The sequence below is a fragment of the Bombina bombina genome, chromosome 5 (genome assembly GCF_027579735.1).
Source record: "Bombina bombina isolate aBomBom1 chromosome 5, aBomBom1.pri, whole genome shotgun sequence".
Lineage (NCBI taxonomy): Eukaryota > Metazoa > Chordata > Amphibia > Anura > Bombinatoridae > Bombina > Bombina bombina.
The window spans coordinates 244,861,220-244,887,918 of record NC_069503.1 but is presented as its reverse complement, the minus strand read 5'-3'; the positions used below and the strand labels follow the sequence as shown (position 1 = coordinate 244,887,918).

The 26,699-nt window shown below is 38.4% G+C and overlaps 1 protein-coding gene across 1 annotated transcript in view; it reads left to right on the top strand.

Annotated features, from left to right (window-relative positions):
• Window positions 1-26,699, top strand: part of MYO3A (myosin IIIA) — a 499,205-nt gene that overhangs the window by 370,419 nt on the left and 102,087 nt on the right. Inside the window, 3 exon segments of the mRNA XM_053715695.1 lie at window positions 2,728-2,881; window positions 14,833-14,921; window positions 17,973-18,102. Of these exon segments, the coding sequence (XP_053571670.1) occupies window positions 2,728-2,881; window positions 14,833-14,921; window positions 17,973-18,102 (373 nt within the window).

The window sequence follows — 26,699 nt, the reverse complement described above, 5'->3', positions numbered from 1 at the left end:
AACTTTGAATTTTATAAATGAAAGTTGGTCATCTGATTCAGTGTGATCCTCACTACAAACCCTGAAAATTAAAGTAAATTAGTTTAGTATTATCTGAGTTATTAAAAACATAATAATAAAATGAAAATAAATGGGAAATGCTTACACTTGTGCACTAGTTCAGTGAATGGGTTCCCATCAAATTTTGCAGGTAGATAGCACTAGGTGGTCTCAGACCTTTCTTTTTTCATGACATTAGTACTTAATGTGCAAAAATATTTCCCCCCATATAAACAATAAATCACATTCATATAAATAGTAATTTGAATAAATAAAAAGTAATTTGAAAAATGTGGTAATATTCAAATTTTATTTTAATTCTTAGTAGAAAGCCATCAGCAAGTTCACATTGCAAACAACAATCACCAAACATGTTTTGGGGACAAGCTGATGTCCTAATAATTCCTGTTTATGCATGATCTACAAAATAGAGTCTGCTAATCACATCCTAAACAGGATAAATAATCCATAAATGTAACATTTAAAGTGTAAAAAAATATTATAATTAACGAATGTCATATATTCATCAAGCATGAGAATAATTGATGTATTATGGATACATTTTCCATCCCTGCAGGCGAACAGGTTTGCGAGCAGTAAACCTGTCAGCCTGTAATGGCCACTTGTGATGTTTAATTGCACGAAAAAATGTAAAATTGCACAAGAGGATTCTTGCACTAGAGCAGGGAATGTCAATCAACTCAAACAAGTGAGTGTTGGGGTGATTGAAAAAAGAAGCACTGTTTGCTTCTTAAATATGTGGCAGTAGGCTTGCTTATGTGAAAACAAAATGTGATGTAAAAAAGTGAAGGCGCCTAGAAATGGTGCGTGCAAAAAGATATGTCTTTTGTATATCCTTCAACAAAGGAAAACAAACTTCTAGATGTGGGTGATATAATTTAGTTACAATATCCACCAGACTAAACTAGATAAAATAATAATGGACTCTCAATGCTGTGAATGTATGTAAAAAACATGTGAATGTAAGTGAACAAAGTATAACGTCATATACAGTGCCAAACTAATGATGTGTTCAGTGTCCTTCAAACAAAGAGCGAAAAATCCACAAAACTAAAACGGACAGTCACAAAAAATATGCACATACATGTGGTATGTTAATAACCAGCAATATATATGATGATGTTATCAAACCACAAATAACTGTGTATTAAAGACCAATTGCTATCAATACAGGTGATATTGAAAACACACAATGGTGGCAGTGTTAGATAGCAAGGCAGGATACATACAATAAGGTACCCAGGTACTATAGATCATACGTATAGTCCTCATACACAATCCATGTAATGGAGATATTCCTCCGAATGTCCACTATATAGCGGGTGTGCGGCAGCAAACACTCCTTCCAAGGCTGATGGCACCAGCGACGATCTGCAGATAGAAGGGAGAAAAAAGGAGGCGCCACAATAGTGTGAGATCGTAGGTATAAGGAACCCCCACAAAACGATACAGGATCACTAACTAGATTATAAGCACTTGAGAAATGCCACAGGTGCAGGCTGAACTATTAAAAGCTGTCCAGCGAGCTTATCCTCACGATCAAAGAGCCAGAGGGTTAACTTCAGAATCCCCCACACGTACTGAGGTTGAAGATGAGCCAAACTTATTTGTGAAATCCCAATCTGGGAAAAATACAGCTCATGAAAAGCTCAAGCCGGTAAAGGTGTGAAATCCCAATCTGCTTATGTGACTCTATGGCCCCTAGTTATCAATGTCTGTCGGACCTGATCCAACAGTGCAGATCAGGTCCGACAGACATCGCTGAATACGGCGAGCAATACGCTCGCCGTATTCAGCATTGCACCAGCAGCTCACAAGAGCTGCTGGTGCAACGCCGCCCTCTGCAGACTCGCGGCCAACCGGCCGCCAGCAGGGGGGTGTCAATCAACCCGAAACACAGGGCATCAATCTCTATACGGAGCTTGATACATATGCCCTTATGTATTAATCTCACACCTTCTCATATATAATAAGTTCAAACCTTGCTGACAGTACAGATTAATATTCACTCCTTCTTGAAACCACTGGGGTAGCATGTTCCTAACTGGAAAAGGCAAACCTCTTCTTTCTTAGCCAAATATTTTTCTCCATAACCTCTTTGTTGCTCTCTTAATACATGCTATATCATTGGAATATACATTTTTCAACATATTTTGAAATGTTTACATATAAATATTGCAGAGAAAGTACACTCCATATTACTTAAATGTTCACAAATTCTGATCTTTAAAGTACACATTATGCGACCCACATAATTAAATATACATAATCGACTTTAGATTACTAGTTTTGAGAATCTCAATAACCTTTATATCCATTTCCAATGTTTTACTTTGTGATACTATTGATTTCCTAAAATCTGAACTTGAATGTAAGTTTATTTAAATACCTTAAGTGAGAATTAATGCTGTCAGATGGATATGCCTTTACAGAGGTGATTGACTTAACAATGAGGATTTAGAGGAAACTAATATATTTAGCATGTGACATCAATAGCAATATTTAAATTTGTTTTTGTATGCACAAATTATATTTTACAAATACTGAAAAATGTTAATGCATTTATCATATAATTATTTTCTATTTCATTTTATACATTAGAATATAACCCTAACCTATACATATTACACAGGGCAGTATTGTATAACTAAAATCTATATTTTATAGAATGAATATTTAAATGAAGATGTGGATGCAAAGGTTATTGAGTATGAGGACAACAGACCTCTTTTGGACATGTTCTTACAAAAACCAATGGGCTTGCTTTCTCTTCTTGATGAGGAAATCCGGTTTCCAAGGGCAACTGATCAAACGCTTGTGGGTACGTATTGCTCAATTTTCCAAAATACATTGTCCTGTGCACCCCACAAATAAAGAAATAAGTAAACATTTAAAACCACAGTCTGGTTAAGGAGGTACTTTTCATATTTGTGGTGCAGGGTGTTACATGCAGAGTTAGAGGTGTTTATTCTCAACAGTCAGGTAAGAAAATGAACCCAAGAATTCCTGGCTTCTTGTGTAGGATGGCTTTGTGTGTTAAACATTTTTAAATTAAAAGCCATCACAATCAGTACATAAATAGATTTTTTCAGAACTTTTGCATAGCTTCAGGGAACTAAAAGTATTTCAGATACTTTGCATTTGGCCCTGATACTACCCATAATCAAACTGAAACACCATGAGATTTGAGGTCCCATGAAAACTCTTTTTTTGGACTTTTCCACACTACTTAACAGTTACCTGAAACCATCAAATAATTTAGTATAAAAAAGATACCAAACATATTATTTATATTAACCAACATTCTTACCACTGCAATATTTTTATTAGCTAATGATCTCATTAACTGTTGGAATTCCCTCAAAATAACTTTTTTCTAATTAACCTCTAAACTTCCAATAGCCCGCCTCAAACACCTCCTGACTCTCCTCACCCATGCAATGCATGCAATGTAGTGGATGCATGAAATACAGATATCCTGAAATCAATTTGAATTTTAAAGTAAATATCATAAAGACTAAGGACCCAATGATAAGAGGATCATCAGACCCATGAAAAGTTGCCTGTTTTTGTCTCGCCAGTCTCGCAATCGGCTTATATTTTTTAAAATAATAAGCTGACCCCCTCTGTCATGATGTTGGTGATGTGCCTTCCATAGAATGCAATAACTATAGATTTCTGAGCAAACAATTTGCCCACATTGTCAGTGAACTTAGGTCTCAGCAGTGGGGAGGGGGTGTCTATACAAAGCAGGTTTACATAACATATAATGTGCCCATACTAAAAATAAATATAGTATTGGTGTAGTAACAGTTAAAATAATACATATATAAACTAAGTTTCACTGTACATTCAGTAACTTTCTTACAATAAAAAAATCTCACCACTGAAAGTCTGGCGAGACTGGTATGGATGAAAAGATACACCTAACATGGAGGGTAGTCCTTTTAAAAACTCCTGCCAATGTTTCCCGTTAAAATACAGGTTACTCCCATGGAATGCCCATGAAACTCCCCTGACGCGTATATATACTCGCTTTGTATGTAATCACCATTGTTAATAAAGAATTTTTTTTTTTAAATAATAAACTTATAGTAGCTGTGGGTTAGTGTATACATTGTACATTAGTATACAGTTTATTATATGTATATTAAACTATAAACTACTATAATATGTATTTAAAGTTTTTTAAACTAACAATTAATCTAACATAACTATTATATTAAAATTAAAATAACTACCAATTAAATAAACTAAATTATACATTAAAACAACCTAACACTACTTAAAAAGTCTAAAATGACAAAAAATAAAAAATACTAAATTACAAAAACAAACACTAAATTACAAAAAATAACAAACACTAAATTACGAAAAAAAAATTTTTTTATCCAAAATAAAAACTATTACACCTAACCTAATTGCCCTATAACCCCCCCCCCCAAATAAAAAACCCAAGCCTACAATAAACTACCAATAGCCCTTAAAAGGGCCTTTTGTAGGGCATTGCCCTAAAGAAATAAGCTTTTTTACCTCTAAAAAATGCAAAGACCCCCCAACAGTAAAACCCACCACCCAACCAACCCCCCAAAATAAAAAAAACATAACTCTAACAAAAAGCTAAGCTACCATTGCCCTGAAAATTGCATTTATATGGGCATTGCCCTTAAAAGTGCATTTAGCTCTTTTGCATTGCCCTTAAAAGGGCATTTAGCTTTTTTAATAAAGCCCAAACCCTAATCTAAAAAAAAAAAACACCCAAAAAAAGTAATAAAAAAAAAAAATAACACTAACACCCAACGATCCACTTACAGTTTCTGAAGTCTGGACATCCAGGCGGCAAAGTCTTCATCCAGGCAGTGTGGTCTTCATCTATCCAGGTGGCGTCTTCTATCGTCTTCCAGGTGGCATCTTCTATTTTCATCCCAGCAGCATCTTTTATCTTCATCCTGGCGGCACGGAGCGGGTTCATCCTTGTAGACATCCGGCGCGGAGCATCCTCTTCATACGGTCACCACCGTACACTGAATCTTCAATGCAAGGGAGCCTTTTTAAAATGGCATCCCTTGCATTCCTATTGGCTAATTTGATTTTTGAAATACAAATCAGCCAATAGGATGAGAGCTACTGAAATCCTATTGGCTGTTCAAATCAGCCAATAGGATGAGAGCTACTGAAATTCTATTGGCTATTCAAATCAACGTCATTTCTTTCCTAAGATATGGTGAGTCCACGGCTTGAGTAATTACTGTTGAGAATATCACTCCTGACCAGCAGAAGGAGGCAAAAAGCACCACAGTTAAACTGCCAAGTATCACTCCCCTATCCACAGCCCCCAGTCATTCTCTTTGCCTTCAGTGCATGGAGGATGTGAAGTTTAGGTGTCTGAAGATTTCATCTACAAGCAAGTTTTGGGATATAGCCATATTCCATGTCATTCCTTGCAGTTGGGTAGTGGTGGCTTTAAAGCAGTCATTGCTGCCCTAGTTAAGAAAGCCAGAGTTGACTACTCTGTTCTTTCTTTTTCAAAGATCTCTGTGAGGAACTGTGTCCTCTCATACCTTGTAACTGTCTACATGCCGAACAGCGGAGCAGGTAAGTGTTTTTTCTTCCAGTTGGGGAGACCATGCACTTAACAAATTAAAAACACTGCTTTTTTATTGGAACAAAGATAATACTGTTGTATGGGTTACACTGGGACAGGAAGCAGTTAGTTAGTTAAATGTTAGTGTGAGACTAACATTTAAACTTTTTTAAAAAGAAAGGGTAAAATGTTTTTATTAGGCTTTATTTTCTGACTCATATTTACTTGATAAAACAATACAAGTTTAAACTGAAAGTAAGGCTGACTTTTCTATTTCAGCAGAAATTTCCCCATTGCTTTAAAATAAAATGATGCAACATTTTAAACTGTTAGGTTTTAAAAAAAACTGTTATTTATGGTACTCAGTGTACCAGGAAGTAGTGCCTCTCTGTGTTTCAGCAGTAATTTGATCTCGGCAGTTGCGGTCACATGACCGGCTTTACTTCATAACGTTTCTGAGGAAAAGGTTGTTTTTCTCCATTTCTGGGTAACCCAGTCTTAATTGGTAGCGGTAAGGCACCTCAGTAATGGAGGTGTGGGATTGCCTGAGGAGTATTTTAGAAGTTTATTTGATGTTTAATTTAAATGTTTATTTAAATGTTTTTTCTTAACTTTTCTCACATAATTTTAGCTGGGGATCTATCCTAATTTGGGATAAAATTTAAAGTGTATTTTTTCCTTGGCTTATTTTAATTGAATACTGAAATCTTTGAAACTTATCTGTACAAGTTTATTTACTGTTTCAAAATATATATGATATGGAGCAAGAGCCTGCTCTCATGAATTCATGCTTATTTTGTTTAGATGCACAAATTGCAGCTCCTTTGCAATTTTGTTCTTTATGTGTCAAGAAAACCTTGCTGCCCAGGTATCTTCAGTGGTATCATTAGCTGCCATTCCCAGATTACAGGGAAAATGCAAGAGGAAATCTAGAAATTCAGAAAGTAAGGTGCCTGTCCTCAGTTCTGCTTCCCAAGTTGCCCTTTCTCATAAGTCTGATGAGGAAGATATATCGGGACTTTCTGACGGTGAAATCTCAGATTCGGACAGTATAATTCCTTCTTCTGAGACTGAGGTGGTATCCTTCAGATTTAAGCTTGAACACCTTTGTGTATTGTTAAAGGAGGTTTTAGCTACTTTAGATGACTCTGATACCCCTGTCATTGTCACTCCTAAGAAATTTAGTAAACTTAATAGTTTCTTTGATGAACCTTCCACTTTGGAGGTTTTTCCTGTGCCGGACCGTGCTAGGGAGATTATCTCACAGGAATGGGAGAAACCAGGGGTGTCTTTTTCCCCTTCTCCCATTTTTAAGAAAATGTTTCCTGTTGAGGACTCCATTAAAGACCCTTGGTATACTGTACCCAAAGTTGAAGGGGCCATTTCCACTCTGGCTAAGAGAACCACTATTCCTATTGAGGGTAGTTGCTCTTTTAAGGATCCGATTGACAAGAAGCTGGAGGCTTATTTGAAAAAGATTTATGTTCATCAAGGTCTCCAATGGCAACCTGCTGTGTGTATTGCCACTGTGACTTAGGCGGCATCTATAAGCTCTATGCCTTGTTTGATTCTCTTCAAGTAGAGACTTCCTTGGATGAAATTCAAGATAGGATTAAAGCTCTTAAGTTGGCCTATAACTTTATTGCAGATTTCATTTTACAGGTTGTTAGACTAGGAGCTAAAACTTCCAGTTTTGCTGTCCTAGCCCGCAGGGCGTTATGGTTGAAATTCTGGTGTGCAGACATTTCCTCTAAAGTCAAGCTTCTGGCGATTCCTTACAAAGGCAAAACCTTGTTTGGACCCGGTTTGGCAGAAATTATCTCTGATATTATGGGTAGAAAAGGGTCTTTTATACCTCAAGATAAGAAGAATAGGCCTAAAGGATGTCAGTGTAATTTTCGTTCCTTTTGTAACTTAAGAGGAAAGCCTTACCCTACTTCTTCCAAGCAGGAAAAATCCAAGTCTTCTTGGAAACCCAATAAGTTTTGGAACAAGGGGAAACAATCAAAGAAACCTGTAGCTGATTAGAAATCAGCATGGGGGGTTTTCCCCCGATCCGGGATCAGATCAGGTGGGGGGCAGACTTTCTCAGTTCTCTCAAGCCTGGATACAATATGTCCCAGATCCCTGAACTGTGGACATAGTATCCCATGGTTACAAATTGGATTTAAGGCTTTTCCTCCCAGAGGCAGATTCCATCTCTCAAGATTATCTGCAGACCAGATAAAGAGAGAGGCATTCTTGAAATGTAAACAACATCTTTCCTCCCTGGGAGTGATAGTTCCAGTTCCAATGCAGGAACAGGGTGTCGGGTTCTACTCCAAAAGAGGGAACTTTCCTTCCCATTTTAGACTTGAAGTGTCTAAACAAGTTTCTCAAAGTTCCATCCTTCAAGATGGAGACTATACTCTCCATTCTTTCTTTAGTACAAGAGGGTCAGTTCATGACAACCATAGACCTAAAGGATGCGTATCTTCATGTTCCTATTCAGAGGGACCATCACATATTCCTGAGATTTGCCTTTCTGGACAAACATTTCCAGTTTGTGGCCCTTCCATTTGGTCTAGCCACGGCTCCCAGAATTTTTTCAAAGGTTCTGGGGGCTCTGTTGGCAGGGATCCGTTCCCGTGGAATTGCCGTGGCACCCTACCTGGATGACATAGTGGTTCAGGCTCCATCTTTTCAACAAGCAAAATCTCACACAGAAATATTGTTGTCTTTTCTTCGTTCCCACGGATAGAATGTGAATCTGGAAAAAAGCTCCCTTTCCCCTGCTACAAGAGTAGTGTTCTTAGGAACCATAATAGATTTTCTATTGATGAAGATTTTTCTGACAGAGGTCAGGAAAAACAAAATCATTTCCTCTTGCCTCTTCAGGCTACTGCTTATCCTTCAGTGGCTCAATGCATGGAGGTAATCAGTCTGATGGTGGCTTCCATGGACATCATTCCTTTTGCTTGATTCCATTTGAGAGCTCTCCAGTTGTGCATTCTCACACAATGGAATGGCGAACATGAGGATCTATCTCAAAGAATACAGTTAGATTAGTCGTCAAGGGACTCTCTCTCGTCGTGGATTTCTCAGGAACATCTGTCTCAGGGCACATGCTTTCAGAGACCTTCCTGGGTGATCGTGACCACGGATGCCAGCCTGCTGGGCTGGGGAGCATTATGGAACTCATTTAAAGCTCAGGGCCTTTGGACTCAGGTGGAGTCTGCTCTTCTCATCAACATCTTGGAGTTGAGGATGATTTCCAATGCTGTATTGGCTTGGCCTCAGTTGTCATTGGGAAAAAAACAATTGCACTACTTATAAATGAAAACAAACGTTCCCATATATATTGTTTTACTTATTTGTAATTATTTCTTAGGGGTAGGTGCTTGTACTAATCAACATTAAGGAGGGAATCAGTAAAGAACTGAAACACAAAGTACAAATATAGCACTCACAACGTTTGGTTAGCATATAATTGTGTATCATGCAAAAAGAACACAAAGAAAAAATAAAACTTAACTTTTATTTGATAATTTGAATGTTAAGAACAAGGGTCTGGGAAATGCATTAAAATTACCAAATGCTTACTCCATGCATGGAGATTGGACCTAAATAATCAATAATGGATTTATACCCACTGGTCTGATGTAGGTCACAATCAAAATAAAGTAAAAAGGAATACAAAAGGTAGGAGACCTCTAAAGTGAAAATTTATCAGGGTACAGTGGTATATGTTACTGTATATTGTAAAAAGTGCTTGATATTAGGTTTTGTAAACATTCACGGTAGGAATAGTCCGTCGGAATAGGGCAAATATTCCTATTATACCATTCATGCATAGATATATGTCATGCTAGAATATCTTCCCAGTGGTTGAGGAATATACCTATTAATACCTTTCGTGTATCTCCAAGGTTCGGGAGATACATCAGGAAGGACCGTGGATGTATTTCCGGAATGGAAAGATATGTTTGTCTCAGTCGTATTAGTATCTTAGGGCATAAGTATATCCCAGAATATAGGGAGATATACCTTAAAATATCGTTAGTATAGCACTATGTAAAATGGATATATCTAAGGATACTGAACATATATCCCCAAGTAGGAGAGATAAAACTTGTAATCCCGTTGGTGTACCCCAAATTTGGGGGGATGTACCTTTAAATGCCGTATGTATGGCTCTGATTTTTGGGGAGATATATTTTATAATATCATATGTGTATCCCCAGAGAGTCTAACAAATGATATCATAGGTGTATCACCAGAGTGGGTAGATAAATCTCAAATATCATTTGTATATCCCCTAAGTGGGAAAAAATACCTTTTAATACCGTTTGGATGTCTTGGGTGCCTATAGACAGCCTCAAAATGAAGAAAAGTATAAATACCTATTAATACCGTTGAAAATACCTTTTGATACCGGAATTGTGAGTATACCTATTAATACAGTTGGATTACCTATTGATACCATGAGAACATCTACACATATATATCATAGGTATATCCCCAGAGTAGGGAAATAAGTCTCAAATATCGTTAGTATATTCCCAAAGTGGGGAAAGATTATACCTGTTAATACCATTTGGATGTCTTAGGTGCCTCTTGGACAGCCTCCACAATGGAGAAAAATATATATACCTATTGATACCTGTGGGAATACCTTTTAATACCGTAAATGCTTGTGTACCTTTTAATACCGTTGGATTACCTATTAATACCGTTAGTACTAATATACCTGTTAATACCTTTTGAACAACCTCCTGGATAGAGAGATGTCAAGCCCCAAATTGGGGAAATATAATTAGTAATACAGAGTGTCTCAAAAGTAAGGAGATCTATCAGATAGAGCAACCCCCACAGTGGAGACAATGTACCTATTAATACCGTAAAGACATGGTTACCTTTTAATACCTAAAGTACAAGTCCCAAAGGGGAGAAATGTATACCTATTAATACCGTTTAGCCATGAGTAAGCAAATGCAAGTTAAAAAAAAGGGGAGAGGGAGCTGGGACGCCACTGACGTGTTTCGCCGTGGTGGCTGTATCAAAGGGCAATCTCACTGACATCTCGTGGGATTTATATACCCTAAGTTCGATCCGGATTCGCTGTCACCGCCGTCAATCAATAGGCATGTCAGATGATTGGACTAAGTGTCTGTCACTCAGTTGTCCTCAGCCCAGTTTATCAGGTTCCAGTCAGACAACATAACCTCTGTGGCTTACATCAAACACCAGGAAGGAGATCTGAGTTCCTTAGCCATGAAGGAGGTTACTCAGATTCTTCAGTGGGCAAAGACCCACAATTGCTGTCTATCTGCCATCCACATTCCAGGAGTAGACAACTGGGAAGCAGATTTTCTGAGCATACAGACTCCATCCAGAGGTGTTTTCCAGCTTAGTCCTCAAATGGGGAGTGCCGGAGTTAGATCTGATGGCGTCCCATTAGAACGCCAAGCTTACGGTTAAAGGTCAAGAGATCCGCAGTCCTTTCTGATAGATGCTCTGGCGGTTCCTAGGGTTTTCAGGTTGGCATACCTGTTTCCTCTGTTTGCTCTCCTTTCACAAGTCATTGCTCGTATCAAACAGGAGAGGGTGTCGGTGATTCTAATAGCCCGTGCGTAGCCTCGCAGGATCTGGTTTGCAGACCTAGTTGAGATGTCATCTCTCCCACCTTGGAGACTACTTCTGAGGAAGGACCTCCTGATTCAGGTTCCCTTCATCCAAATCTTGTTTCTCTAAAGCTGGCTTCTTGGAGATTGAACGCTTAATTCTGTCTAAGCGTGGTTTTTCTGAGTCGGTCATTGAGACCATGATTCAGGCTTTATTGGTGTGAATCTAAGGGCTACTCTTGGAGTAGAATTAGAATTCCTAGAATTTTATCTTTTCTTCAGGAAGGCCAGGAGAAGGGTTTGTCAGTCAGTACCCTAAAGGGTCAGATTTCTGCTTTATCAGTTTTACTACATAAATGTTTGGTGGATGTGCCAAATGTGCAATCTTTTTGTCAGGCATTGGTCAAAATCAGGCCTGTCTTTAAGTCTGCTGCTCCTCTTTTGAGCCTTAACCTTGTTCTTAATGTTTTACAGCTGGCTCCGTTTGAGCCATTGCATTCCATAGACCTTAAGTTGTTATCTTGGAAGGTTTTTGTTTCTTGTTACTATCTCTTCCACTCGAAGAGTCTCAGAACTCTCAGCTCTACAGTGTGATTTCCCCTATCTTATTTTTCATGACAATAAGTTAGGTTTCCTTCCTAAGGTTGTTTTTTTTTTTTTTTTTATTATTCAGAAAAAAGATATTAAATACAGAATCAAAAAAGAGAATTCACATTCTTATACACGTAGACTTCACATTCTTATATCTATATGCATAATTCTTTACATATAATAAAAGAAAAGAGAGTATAAAAAGGCAATCCAAATATGTCTCTCATAAAGATTATAACATGTCATTCTTCAATACAAGTTATTCAAAGTGTTTAGAAAAATTGTACCCCTGACCTAAAACCCAATAACCTAAACTTGTCATCAGTTAGGCTACATAGTGCCATCAAAAACTGAGCGAGAAACACTGCTGAACCAAGAACAAATAAAACAAGACAGACCAAGAACAAAACAAAACAAGCCACAAAAAAAAAGAAACAGAAAAAGAAGATAAAATAAAATATTACCCACCTCTCTCTCCCTCACTCCCCCCCCCCCCCCCATCATCAAATCCTCCCCGCTCTCTTTCTTCCTGACTGGCAAAATCCTCTACAGGTATAATTTGGTTTATTTTTAACTGAAAGTCCTTCCCTGAACACTCAATGAAGTTTCCCCCAAACCCTCTTGTAGTTCTTAATCCCGACGGGATTATAGAATTTAGTATCAAGTGCCTCCATTAAAGCCTGTCTAGCTAACTGTTCTTTTATTGATTTTATTGAGGGGATTTCCTTTTTTATCCAATTCTTAAAAATCAAAGATCTAACTAACACAATTCCCCATTGAATCAATTTGTACTTAGGCACCCATTCTGATACTTTATTTACAAATAATATATTTTCTACTGTTATTTTGATCTTTTCCTTTAAGATTGAAGAGAGGAAGAATTCAACTTTACCCTAAAGTTTTCGTAATTTTGGGCATGTCGCTAGTAAGTGTAAAATATTCGGGTCTGATTCTCTACATTTCCTACATACGTTCTCAATTTGCAACTTCAATCTTAGGTCCCAAGCTGAAAAGGGGGGAAATTTTATCCCATTTGTTATTATATTCTTTAATAAAATTTTCCTTTACCTTACGTTGTAAAATATCATATATACACGCTATTAGGCCTTTTTTTAATTTTAGACAGTCCAATAATGGGTGACTAAGGTTGTTTCTAATAGAAATATCAATCAGGAAGTTGTTGTTCCTTCTCTGTGTCCTAATCCTTTTTTTTCCAAAGAACGTTTGTTACTCAATTTGGATGTTGTACGTGCTCTTAAATTCTACTGGGAAACGTAAAGGTCAGAAAGCTACTGCTACTACTCTTTCTTTTTGGTTACGTATAATTCGTTTGGCTTATGAGACTGCTGGACAGCAGCCTCCTGAGAGAATTACGGCTCATTCCACAAGAGCTGTTTCCTCTTCTTGAGATTTCAAAAACGAAGCTTCTGTGGAACAAATTTGCAAGGCTGCAACTTGATCTTCTCTTCATACTTTTTCCAAATTTTCCAAATTTGATATTTTTGCCTCGGCTGAGGCTTCTTTTGGGAGAAAGATTCTTCAAGTGGTGGTGCCTTCTGTTTAGGACTGCCTGTCTTGTCCCTCCCTATGTATCTGTGTCCTGTAGCTTGGGTATTGGTTCCCAACAGTAATTACTCAAGCCGTGGACTCACCATATCTTAGGAAAGAAAACAAAATGTATGCTTACCTGGTAAACTTATTTCTTTCTGGATATGTTGAGTCCACGGCCCCACCCTTTTTTAGACAGTTGTTCTTTTGACTATAACCTCAGGCACCTCCACACCTTGTGTTACTCCTTTTTCTCCATTTCTCTTTGGTCAAATGACTGCGGGTTGTGGGTAGGTGAGTGATATTTGGCAGTTTAACTGCGGTGGTCTTTGCCTCCTCCTGCTGGTCAGGAGTGATATTCCCAACAGTAATTACTCAAGCCATGGACTCACCATATCCGGAAAGAAAGAAATTTATCAGGTAAGCATACATTTATTTTTTCTAAAATCAGGATTGACGTTGTGTTACAGGCTAAAATGCTTGCGGTACAGCTATAACAACAAGACTCGTAATGGCTGCATTACTGTTTTTACGCTGAAATGGCAATTTTTTTTCAACGTTAAAACCATAACGCACAACTCGTGATCTAACCGATTGTCATTTACTACTATGTAAACTGATCATTAACCTTACACCTTCAATGCAGGTGGTGATGTTGCTTTTAAAATTATGCCAGTTTCAAAGAAGCACAGCTTCCTACAGAGAAGTATGGTAAAACAGCTCTTGGCGAGACTGCCTTCAAACATTGCTTTCAGCACTATAACATTTGTCAACCAAACCCGATTTTAGTACAGATCCCTTTTTAAAATATTGCTATTATCACAATGATTTTCTCATCAGGACCTTAAACTGGAGTATAAAAAAAATCCTCTTGTATCTCACACATTCTCTTCTTAAAGGGACATGAAACCCAACATTTTTAAACAACTTTCCAGTTTACTTCTATTATCTAAATTACTTAATTACTTTGGTATCCTTTTTTGAAGAAATATCAACCCTATAGGTGAACCAATAAAATAAGGCATATATGTGCAACCGCCAATCAGCAGCTCCTGAGCCCACCTAGGTATGATTTTCAACAAATGATATCAAGAGTACAAAACAAATTAGGTTATAGAAGAAAATTGGAAAGTTGTTTTTGCATGCTTTATCTAGATCATGAAAGAAATACAATTTTGTATCATGTCCCTTTAAGTTAGGCATATCCAAATCTAACCATTGTAATAAAAACTAACTAACATACAGTAACTAATTTTTAGAGCCCCTTTAACGTTTACATTTATAAAATGTTTGGTAAAATGGATGTATAACTGTAAATGTGCCTGTTTGAGACACTCATTCTAACTTCTAAAATACCTGTATGTATAGGATATAATTAAAATCCTGCTTACCTACAACATGTCAAACAACATAATTACATTTTAATCAATATCTCATTGTTTGCAGAAAAATTTGAAGATAATCTCAAATCAAAGTATTTTTGGAAACCGAAGAGGGTTGATTTAACATTTGGAATCCATCATTATGCAGGAAAGGTAAGATGCAATTTAGCTTTGTGGTTTGTGTTATTAAATTGTTTTATTCATTCTTTAAGACTCTTGTTTATGGCAACCACGCTCTTTTTGTTGGCATTATTTACTGTATTCTCATCTTTTTTAGGTGTTGCCTTCTGTATCTATAAAACAGAGGGCACCTACTCTTTTGCTTGGTTATTGTAAGTCATGCACTCAATTTTGGCAGTTTATTCATCTATAATTATGATTTCATAATCTAATTAGTGAAACAGGATTGAGATCTATATATACACTCACCGTCCACTTTATTAGGTACCCACCTCTTCAATTGCTTGGTAACACAAATTGCTAATCAGCCAATCTAATGGCAGCAGCTTAATGTATTTAGGCATCTAGACATGGTGAAGATGACTTGCTGAAGTTCAAATGGAGCATCAGAATGGGGAAGAAAGGGGATTTAAGTGACTTTGAACCTAGCATGGTTGCTGATGCCAGACGGGCTGTTCTGAGTATTTAAAAAAAACTGCTGATCTACTGGGATTTTCATGCACAACCATCTCTAGGGTTTACAGAGAATGGTCTGAAAAAGAGAAAATATCCAGTGAGCGGCAGTTGTGTGGATGAAAATGCCTTGTTGATGTCAGAGGTCAGAGGAGAATGGGCAGACTGTTTTGAGATGATTGAAATGCAACAGTAACTCAAACAACCACTTGTTACAACCAAGATAGGCAGAATACCATCTTTGAATGCACAGCATGTCGAACCTTGAAGCAGATGGGCTATAGCAGCAGAAGACCATGCCGGGTGCCACTCCTGTCAGCTAAGAACAGGAAACTGAGGCTTATCAAAATTGGATAATAGAAGATTGGAAAAATGTTGCCTGGTCTGATATGAGTCTTGATTTCAGCTGCGACATTCACATGGTAGGGTCAGAATTGAGCATAAACAACATGAAAGCATGGATCCATCCTGCCTTGTATCAAGGGTTCAGGCTGGTTGTGGTGGTGTAATGGTGTGGGGGGATATTTTCTTGGCACACTTTGGGCCCCTTAGTACCAAAATGAGCATTGTATAAACACCACCATCTACCTGAGTATTGTTGTTGACCATGTCCATCCCTTTATGACTACAGTGTACCCATCTTCTGATGGCTTCTTCCAGCAGAATAATACACCATGTCGCAAAGTTCAAATCATCTCAAACTGGTTTCTTGAACATGACAATGAGTTCACTGTACTCCAATGGCCTCCACAGTCACCAGATATCAAACCAATAGAGCACCTTTGGGATTTGGTGGAACGGGAGATTCGTATCATGTATGTGCAGCCGAAAAATCTGCAACAACTGCGTGATGCTATCATGTCAATATGGACCAAAATGTCTGAGGAATGTTTCCAACACCTTGTTGAGTCTATGCCATGAAGAATTAAGGCAGTTCTGAAGGCAAAAGGGGTCCAACCCGGTACTAGCAAGGTGTACCTAATAAAGTGGCCGGTGTTTAGATATATATACATACGCACACACACAGAAAGAGAAAAACAATTTTACAGTACACTGTTACTTTAAGTGTGGTGGGTGCATAAGGACAGTGAAATTAAGTTTATTTCTAATAAGGTAAGTCACAAAGAGGAGTTTCAGGGCCATCAGAACAGGTTAGGGTTATTTTGGTGGGTAGACTAAGATTTAGGTTAATTGCAGATGTTAGAGTTAATGTACCATAAAACATATGCCAATGTAATGTAGGTACCAGAACTTTATTTATTGGGCTTCACAAAACAAGAGCTTTGTGAGTATTGCTAGGTTGCTAAATTGGAGCCAATATGAAAGACAAACTTTTCATTGTGGTTCCATTATAAAGGGTCCAATTTGATTTAGTCTATAACTTTCAGTTCCTATCCCTGATTTTTCACCTTTGTTTTATATTTTAACAGATAATTTTCAAGTTCAAAGAGTTTATTACTAAGTACTATAATAAAATGTATATCAATCTGTAGACATTAATGTTTGTAATTTAAAGTTACTTAGGACCCAAAGGGGAACATTTGTCAGCATGGCAAGAAATATAATGCCAACCTTCACATGGGCAGATGGAATTATCCAAGAAAAGGGGCTGAGCCAGGAATTACATACAAGTTGCAAGCTTAATTCCATAGAAATAAATTAATCTTACTAAAAAAGACATTGCAGACCTAGAAAAAGTTCAGAGAAGGGCCACAAAGCTATTAAGGGGAATGGAGAGCTATTAGGAGAGGTTAGCCAAACTGGGTCTGTTTTCTCTAGAAAAAAAGGCTCTTAAGAGGTGACATGATACCTTCATATAAATTTATTCAAGGCCCGTATACAGAGATGGCAGAAGCTCTGTTTATGCCAAGAAAATTGTTTGTGACAAGAGGTCACAATTTAAGGCTAGAGGAAATGAGATTTAATCTCTTGCAATGTTTTTTTAACTCATTACCATAGGAGGTAGTGAATGCCAATACCTTAGATACATTTAGAAATGGTTTGGATACATTTCTGGCTAGAAACATAATTCAGGGATATGATTGCTTGTGTTTAATGGGTCACTTTTAAAATGGATTAATTTAAGCTCAACTGGAGCTTTTTTTGTAAGTATATTAGATTTGTATAGGTTAAACTCGGTGGACTTTTTTCATCCTCATCTACTATGTTACTAAACTACACAGTTTGCAGCGGAGAGAGAATATGAGCCCTTAGAGTTTTGGACCAATGTCACCTTTTAATCACGTAACCATGCAATCATCTAATCCAATAACATATTCCTCATTCATCCTTCTGGCTCTGTTAACCTCATTGCTATTTTTTTCTGCTTCACATTATAACACCAGTGTTGCCTAGACAGCGGAATAAATAATCTGTCTTTTTACATTTAATTCTATGTCAAATACTTGTTTTAGTTTTAACTACATTTTCAGACATAAATCAGATTAGAGGGCGTATAATAAAGACATGCACACACTGCAGTCTTACAGCAAATTGCAACAAGGATTAATATACTTTAGGTCACACATTAATTAAATCTAAAACATTTTCTAACAAAGTATTTGTTTGTAGGTTCTTTACAATGCAAGTGGCTTTCTGGAAAAAAATAGAGATACTTTACCAGCTGATATTGTGCTGCTGCTCCGCTCCTCTGAGAACAAACTCATCCGCATATTGGTAACTAATCCTCTAACAAAAACAGGTAACGTATAGAAAATAATATGGCTACTTATTGAAAAACAATATAAAAAAGCAGTATTGAAAACAATATAATGATATGGATTTGTCTTGACAGTAGAACAAATATTAAAGATGTGGTAAGGAGAATAAAAAGAACTGGTACAATGGTTTCATATTTATTTGCTTTTCTTTATAAAGGGACAGTCTACACCTTGGTCATCTTGAAGTGTTACTTTAGATTTAGCTGCAAATAGGCTCCTGCACCCCTTTCTATATAATGCAGCAGGAACGTTAATAAGGTTATTTTAAAATGACTATTGTTTCTGGTCACTTTGAAAAAGCTGCCAAGCTCCGTCCACTGATGACATCACAATCTGGGCTGCATCTAGGCACTCTGCTGAATAGCATTTACACTCTGTTAAACCCAACTAGTGAGCCTTTTGTAATTGGATGTCATATTCAGTTTAGATCATGATGTCATCAGTGGGTGGAGCTTGGCAGCCATTTCAGTGGTCAGAAACAATATTCATTTTAAAATAACTTTTTTTTTTACCATTACTGCTTCTTAATATAGAAAAGGTGCCGGAGGGTATTTGCAGCTTAATCTAAAGTAAGACTTTAAGATGGCTAAGGTGTAGACTGTCCCTTTAAATAATTTTAAAAGGGATATTATAAACATAAGACTTTTTGCATTGTGTTTAGGAAAAGTATTCATTGTTTCAGTGTTAGTATTTTGTATGCACATGACATTTGTATTACTTATAAACACATCAACAGATTTTGACTTCTCTGAGAAACTTCAAATATAAATCACTCAATTATGTGTATGTTATGTGTATGTTGTATGCACAGTCAAACTGACTGAAAGGGAGAGCATTTACTATTTTTAATAATGCATGTGTACTGCACTGTACATTTTGAATATAACATTCTTTTAAAACCCAGTCTGGGTTTTTACATTTTGCAAATGATTGAATTTCATTTTAGAAAAATCTATGTTTTAGAAATGTAAATGAGATTATGTCACGCACCTATCTGATACATAAATGAATAAGTAACAAAGAAGTGTGAACAATAACATCTCACACAACAGTCTATACTTTCATTTATTTAAGGGGATAAAAATGCCTGATTTCAAATGTGTATGGGTGCATTTATAAATAGAAACATATTTGCAATATACGTACATTAGTAAAACTCTTCTGGTGATAGTTATTACTGTTTTATAGCAGCATACACACATATTACTGTAAGGGCTCGTGCACTGTGTCCTTCCACTGGACCTTGTGAAGAATATATCTCCATTACTTCAGAGTGCTCCAAAAGAATGTTCATAATTCCCCTCAAGCTCCAAATTGTTCCACAATGTATCACGCCCTCAAATTCATGATAACCCCCGCACAAGGCTCCTAGGACACCTCCCCCTCACCACTGAAAAATTAATCATAACTAGCAACTACCCAAAGCTCAAACTGCATTGCAATTAAAGGGACATAAAACCCCAAACAATTGTTGTCATGATTCAGATAGAATAAACAATTTCTAACAACTTTAAATTTTTACTTGTATTGTCAAATTGTCTTTGTTTTCTTGTTTTCCTTTGTTTTAAAGCAGGAAGGTAAATTCAGGAGCATGCACGTGTCGGCAGCACTATATGGCAGCAGTTTTGCAACAATGTTATACATTAGCAAGATGGCAGCACTATTTCCAGTCATGTAGTGCTCCAGACATGTAAATGTTACGTATCTAGATATCTCCTCAACAAAGAATAACATGAGAATAAAGCAAATAGAAGTAAATCTAATACTTTTTTAAAATTGTATTCTCTATCTGAATCATGAAAGAAAAAATCTTGGCTTCATGTCCCTTTAACTCACACGCACCCTAGAAAATAATAAACCAAAACATTATTAAAATCAACCCCCAGGCATCTCACTGAAATGAACCTTCCTGTACACTTTGCTTAGCTACAAATAACCTCCTATCTTTTCAGTGCACCTAACAATCAAGTAGTGGTAAACATGGGTACACTTTGCTTAGCTACAAATAACCTCCTATCTTTTCAGTGCACCTAACAATCAAGTAGTGGTAAACATGGGTGCAGCTTCCATCCACCCACCACCCTTGAGAAACATGTTTTATCTGTGTAGAGAACTCCATTGCATGATCCCCCTTAATTAACCCTTACATCCTCAAGGGATCCTCTTCTTAATAAAACTCCCAGCCTAAGGGATTGATTCTCATATCTCCATGACTTCCCCATTCACATGACCCCTGGGATCCCCAATTAAAAGTACAGAGCTTAATCAACATTTTAGTTTGTTCGTCAGCTTTTCCCCCAACATATGGCTCTTTTTTTCAGTTGAAACTTTTGGTTATCAACTTTTATTCCTTTTCTCCTTCCTTTTATCTGTCTGAGAACTGTATTACCTTTATTGGAACATTCTTCACAATTTATAAACTTTAATGAGAAGTTGAGAACATTTTCTCTTACTTGGTGTATTCAGTCCACGGATTCATCCTTACTTGTGGGATATTCTCAATCCCTAAAGGAAGTGGCAAAGAGAGCACACAGCAAAGCTGTCCATATAGCTCCCCTCAGGCTCTGCCCCCCCAGTCATTCTCTTTGCCGCTCTAACAAGTAGCATCTCCACGGGGGTGGTAAAGAGTATGTGGTGTTAGATTTGTAGTTTTATTTCTTCAATCAAGAGTTTGTTATTTTAAAATAGTGCCGGTTTGTACAATTTACTCTGCGGCAGAAAGTGATGAAGATTTCTGCTGAGAGGAAAAAGATTTTAGCACCAGTAACTAAAATCCATTGCTGTTCCCACACAGGACTGTTGAGTACCGGAGAACTTTAGTTGGGGGGAACAGTTTGCAGGCTTAACTGCTTAAGGTATGCTCAGTCATTTTTTTCTAACAAGACCTGGTAATGCTAGAAGACTGATAGAAATCCCCATGTGGGAAGGGAAGGTAAGCCATTTTCTGAGACTCAGTATAGAAGGATGGCTTAGTTAAAAGGGCTTAAATCACTGGTGGACACTGTTATGGGTAAAATCGAAATTTTTTTAATATAATCTGATGTTTGCACAAGTGTTTATCATGTTTGGAACACTTTTTAGGGGTTTTATACGCCAGGCATAATTTTAGACACATAATTTGGCTTAGGAAGGCCTCATAACTCTGGAGTGAAGAGGGAGAGGGCCTAATTTTCGCGCCTCAGTTGCGCAGTTATTTTACAAGATAGCTTCATGCAGCTTCACATGTAGAGTCCAGAGATTGCAGGAGGACTACAGGGAGGCTTATTTTTGTTCCACAACTAATCCCCAAGGAAGGTAGTGTGTTAAACTGGTGGCCAGCTTCAATTTGCTCCGGTTTGGACAATAAGGGGTTAATTGGCTTGAAACTTGGTGTGCAGTGTTTTCAAAGCATTAGGATCATATGGTGTAAATTTCATAAAGATCGGATGTTTTTTTGAGATTTGGTAAAAAAGTGTGTGCTGTTTATTATTTAAAGGCACAGTAACGTTTTTTCAAAAAGTGTATTTTTCTGTATTTAAGTGCTATCTAAGTCTGTCTAACATGTCTGAGCCTACTGATAGACCTTGTTCTATGTGTTTAAAAGCCATGGCGGTACCCCCATTGCATTTGTGTTTAAAGTGTGCTAAGGTATCTAAACATTTTAATGACGATGCATTGACACTTAAAAATGTATCCCAAGATGATTTTTTGACGGAAGGTAATGAGGATAGTCCTCCTTCCTCTCCCCATGTGTCGACACCAGTTACGCCCACGCAAGCATTGCCTAGTACCTCTAGCGCATTGGCCTCTATTACTTTACAACAATTAGCAGCAGTAATGGATAATTCCCTTGCAGTATTTTTATCCAAACTGCCTGTTTTTCCAAAAAAGCGTGATAGCTCAGTTTTAAATACAGAGGATGAGCAATCTGAAGCTTTGGATAATTTATCTGTAGTACCCTCACAAAACTCAGAAGTAGCAGTGAGGGACGGTCTGTCTGAGGGAAACATTTCTGACACAGGAAAAGTTTCTCAGCAGGCAGAGTCAGATTCCTTAGCGTTTAAATTTAAGCTGGAACACCTCCGCGTCCTGCTCAAGGAGGTTTTAGCTACGCTGGATGATTGTGACCCCATGGCAAGGTCCCTGAAAAATTGTGTAAAATGGACAGGTTTTTAGAGGTCCCTGTATACACTGAGGCATTTCCGATCCCAAAGAGGGTGGCGGATATTGTGACTAAGGTGTGGGAGAGACCAGGTGTACCCTTTGTTCCCCCACCTATCTTTAAGAAAATGTTCCCCATAAATGACCCCAGGTGGGACGCGTGGCAGACGGTCCCCAAGGTAGAGGGCTGTTTTAACACTTGCTAAGCGTACAACTATACCAATAGAGGACAGTTGTGCTTTCAAAGATCCTATGGATAAAAAATTGGAAGGTTTGCTGAAGAAAATTTTTGTTCAGCAAGGTTTTCTTCTTCAACCAATTGCCTGAATTATTCCGGTAACTACTGCAGCGGTTTTTTGGTTCGAGGCCCTGGAGGAGTCGCTCCAGAGGGAGACTTCATATGATGAGGTCATGGATAGAATTCATGCTCTAAAGCTGACTAATTCTTTTATCACTGGTGCCGCTCTCCAATTAGCTAAGCTAGCGGCAAAAAACTCAGGTTTTGCCACCATGGCGCGAAGAGCGCTTTGGCTCAAATCGTGGTTGGCTGATGTGTCGTCCAAAACGAAACTGTTAAATATTCCCTTCAAGGGGAAAACCCTATTTGGCCCAGAGCTGAAAGAAATTATTTTCAGATATCACTGGGGGCAAGGGCCATGCTCTGCCACAAGATAGGCCGTTTAAGGCCAAAAACAAGGCTAATTTTTGCTCCTTTCGCAACTTCAGGAGCGGACCTGCCACAACCTCTGCTGCCGCAAAGCAAGATAATGCTTCCCAGCCCAAAGCAACTTGGAAACCCCTGCAGGGCTGGAATAAGGGTAAACAGTCCAAGAAGCCTGCTCCTGCTACCAAGATAGCATGAAGGGGTAGCCCCTGATCCGGGATCGGATCGAGTAGGAGGCAGACTTTCTCTCTTCGCTCAGGCTTGGGCAAGAGATGTTCCAGATCCCTGGGCATTAGAAATAGTTTCTCAGGGGTAGCTTCTAGAATTCAAGGATTCTCCCCCAAGGGGAAGGTTCCACATTTCTCGTTTGTCTTCAGAACAAACAAAGAAACAGGTGTTCTTACGCTGTGTAGAAGATCTACTAAAAATGGGAGTGATACACCCAGTTCCAATTGCAGAACAAGGACTGGGCTTTTACTCAAACCTGTTCGTAGTTCCCAAAAAGGAGGGAACTTTCAGGCCAATCCTGGATTTAAAAATTCTAAACAAATTCCTCAGAGTTCCGTCTTTCAAGATGGAAACCATTCGGACAATCTTGCCGATGATCCAGGAAGGTCAATATATGACTACCGTGGATCTAAAGGATGCATACCTACATATTCCTATCCACAAAGATCACCATCAGTCCCTAAGGTTCGCCTTTCTGGACAAACATTTCAGTTCGTGGCCCTTTCTTTCAGGTTGGCCACCACTCCCAGAATTTTCACAAAGGTGCTAGGGTCTCTTCTAGCGGTTCTAAGACCTAGATGACATTTTAATACACAGAGCCAAGGCTCATACGGACATAGTTCTGGCCTTTCTAAGGTCTCACGGGTGGAAGGTGAACGTAGAAAAGAGTTCTCTGTCCCCGCTCACAAGGGTTCCTTTCCTGGGAACACTAATAGACTCAGTAGAAATGAAAATCTTTCTGACAGAGGTCAGGAAGTCAAAACTGCTGAATACTTGCCGAGTTCTTCATTCCATTCCTCGGCCTTCCGTGGCTCAGTGCATGGAAGTAATTGGTTTAATGGTTGCGGCAATGGACGTAGTCCCTTTTGCCCGAATTCATCTCAGACCACTGCAGCTGTGCATGCTCATTCAGTGGAATGGAGATTACGCAGATTTGTCTCCTCAAGTACAAATGGACCAGAAAACCAGAGACTCTCTTCTCTGGTGGTTGTATCAAGATCAACTGTCTCAGGGAATGAGTTTCTGCAGACCGGAGTGGATCATTGTCACGACCGATGCCAGTCTGTTAGGCTGGGGTGCCGTCTGGAACTCACCCCAGTGAGAGTGATATTCAATACGCTCCAGGTGTGGCCTCAACTAGCGGAGGCCAAATTAATCAGATTTCAGTCGGACAACATCACGACTGTAGCGTACATCAATCATCAGGAAGGAACAAAAAGTTCCCTAGCGATGAAGGAAGTATACAAGATCATCAAATGGGCGGAGGATCACTCCTGCCATCTATCTGCAATTCACATCCCAGGGGTAGACAACTGGGATGCGGATTTTCTAAGTCGTCAGACTTTCCATCCGGGGGAGTGGGAACTCCACCCGGAGGCTTTTGCTCAGCTGACTCAGCTATGGGGCATTCCAGAATTGGATCTGATGGCGTCCCATCAGAACACCAAACTTCCCCTTTACGGATTCAGATCCAGGGATCCCAAGGCGGCATTGATGGATGCATTAATAGCGCCTTGGTCGTTCAGTCCAGCTTATGTCTTCCACCGTTTCCTCTTCTCCCTCGGCTAGTAGCCAGAATCAAATAGGAGAAGGCTTCGGTAATTCTGATAGCGCCTGTGTGGCCACGCAGGACTTGGTATGCAGACCTAGTGGACATGTCATCGGTCCCATCATGGAAGCTGCCTTCGAGGCAGGATCTTCTAATTCAAGGTCCTTTCAAGCATCCAAATCTAGTTTCTCGGCAACTGACTGCCTGGAGATTGAACGCTTAATTCTAGCTAAGCGTGGTTTCTCTGAATCAGTTATAGACACTCTGATACAGGCCAGAAAGCCTGTCACCAGGAAAATTTACCATAAGATATGGCGGAAATATCTTTGTTGGTGTGAATCCAAGGGTTACTCGTGGAGTAAGATTAGGATTCCAAGGATATTGTCTTTTCTCCAAGAAGGTTTGGAGAAGGGTCTGTCAGCTAGTTCCTTAAAGGGACAGATATCTGCTCTGTCTATTCTGTTACATAAGCGTCTGGCTGCTGTACCAGACGTTCAGGTGTTTTGCACAGGCTCTAGTCAGAATCAAGCATGTTTCAAGCCTGTGGCTCCTCCATGGAGTCTAAATTTAGTTCTTTCAGTTCTTTAAGGGGTTACGTTTGAACCTTTGCATTCCATAGATATTAAGTTTTTATCTTGGAAAGTTTTGTTTTTAGTAGCCATTTCTTCTGCTCGAAAAGTGGTTTCTAATAAGAATATTAACCAGGAAATCATTGTTCCTTCTCTGTGTCCTAATCCAGTTTCTAAGAAGGAATGACTTTTACACAATCTTGACGTGGTTCATGCTTTAAAATTCTATTTAAAAGCAACTAAAGATTCAGACAAACATCATCCTTGTTTGTTGTCTATTCTGGTAAGAGGAGAGGTCAGAAAGTGACTGCTACCTCTCTTTCCTTTTCGCTGAAAAGCATCATCCGTTTGGCTTATGAGACTGGGCTTTCAAGAATGAGGCTTCTGTTGAACAGATTTGTAAGGCAGCGACTTGGTCTCACTGCATACATTTGCCAAATTTTACAAATTTGATACTTTTGCTTCTTCGGAGGCTATTTTTGGGAGAAAGGTTTTGCAAGCAGTGGTGCCTTCCGTTTAGGTTACCTGACTTGTTCCCTCCCTTCATCCGTGTCCTATTGCTTTGGTATTGGTATCCCACAAGTAAGGATGAATCCGTGGACTGAATACACCAAGTATGAGAAAACAGAATTTATGCTTACGTGATAAATTACTTTCTCTTACGGTGTATTCAGTCCACGGCCCACCCTGACATTTAAGTCAGATTCAAATTTAATTTATAATAACTACAGTCACCACTGCACCCTATGGTTCTCCTTTTTCTCCTAACCATCGGTCAAATGACTGGGGGGGCGGAGCCTGAGGGGAGCTATATGGACAGCTTTGCTGTGTGCTCTCTTTGCCACTTCCTGTAGGGATTGAGAATATCCCACAAGTAAGGATGAATCCGTGGACTGAATACACCGTAAGAGAAAGTAATTTATCACGTAAGCATAAATTCTGTTTTTCAATTACGGCTCAAAGTTCTTGGTTCAACTGCTCAGAATTATATTTTTTCATACACATTGGAAATGTTTTGGGGGTTTTAAAATATGGAAAGTCAAGAGGACAAATCTTGTAAAGACACACTGTAGTTTATATTTTCATTAAATGTTTTTAAAAACATATTAAACTCAAATAATTATATAATTCATAGCATAAAAAATTAAGTTAAAGGGATACTGAACCCAATTTTTTTCTTTCATGGTTCAGACAGAGCATGCAATTTTAAGTAACTTTCTAATTTACTCCTATTATCAATTTTTCTTTGTTCTCATGTTATCTTGATTTGAAAAAGCAGTAATGTAAGGTTAGGAGCTGGACCATTTTTAGTTCAGCACCTGGGTAGCATTTGCTAATTAGTTTGCTACATTTATCCACCAATCAGCAAGTGCTACCCATGTGCTGAACAAAAAATGGGCCTGCTCTAAAGCTTACAGTACTGCTTTT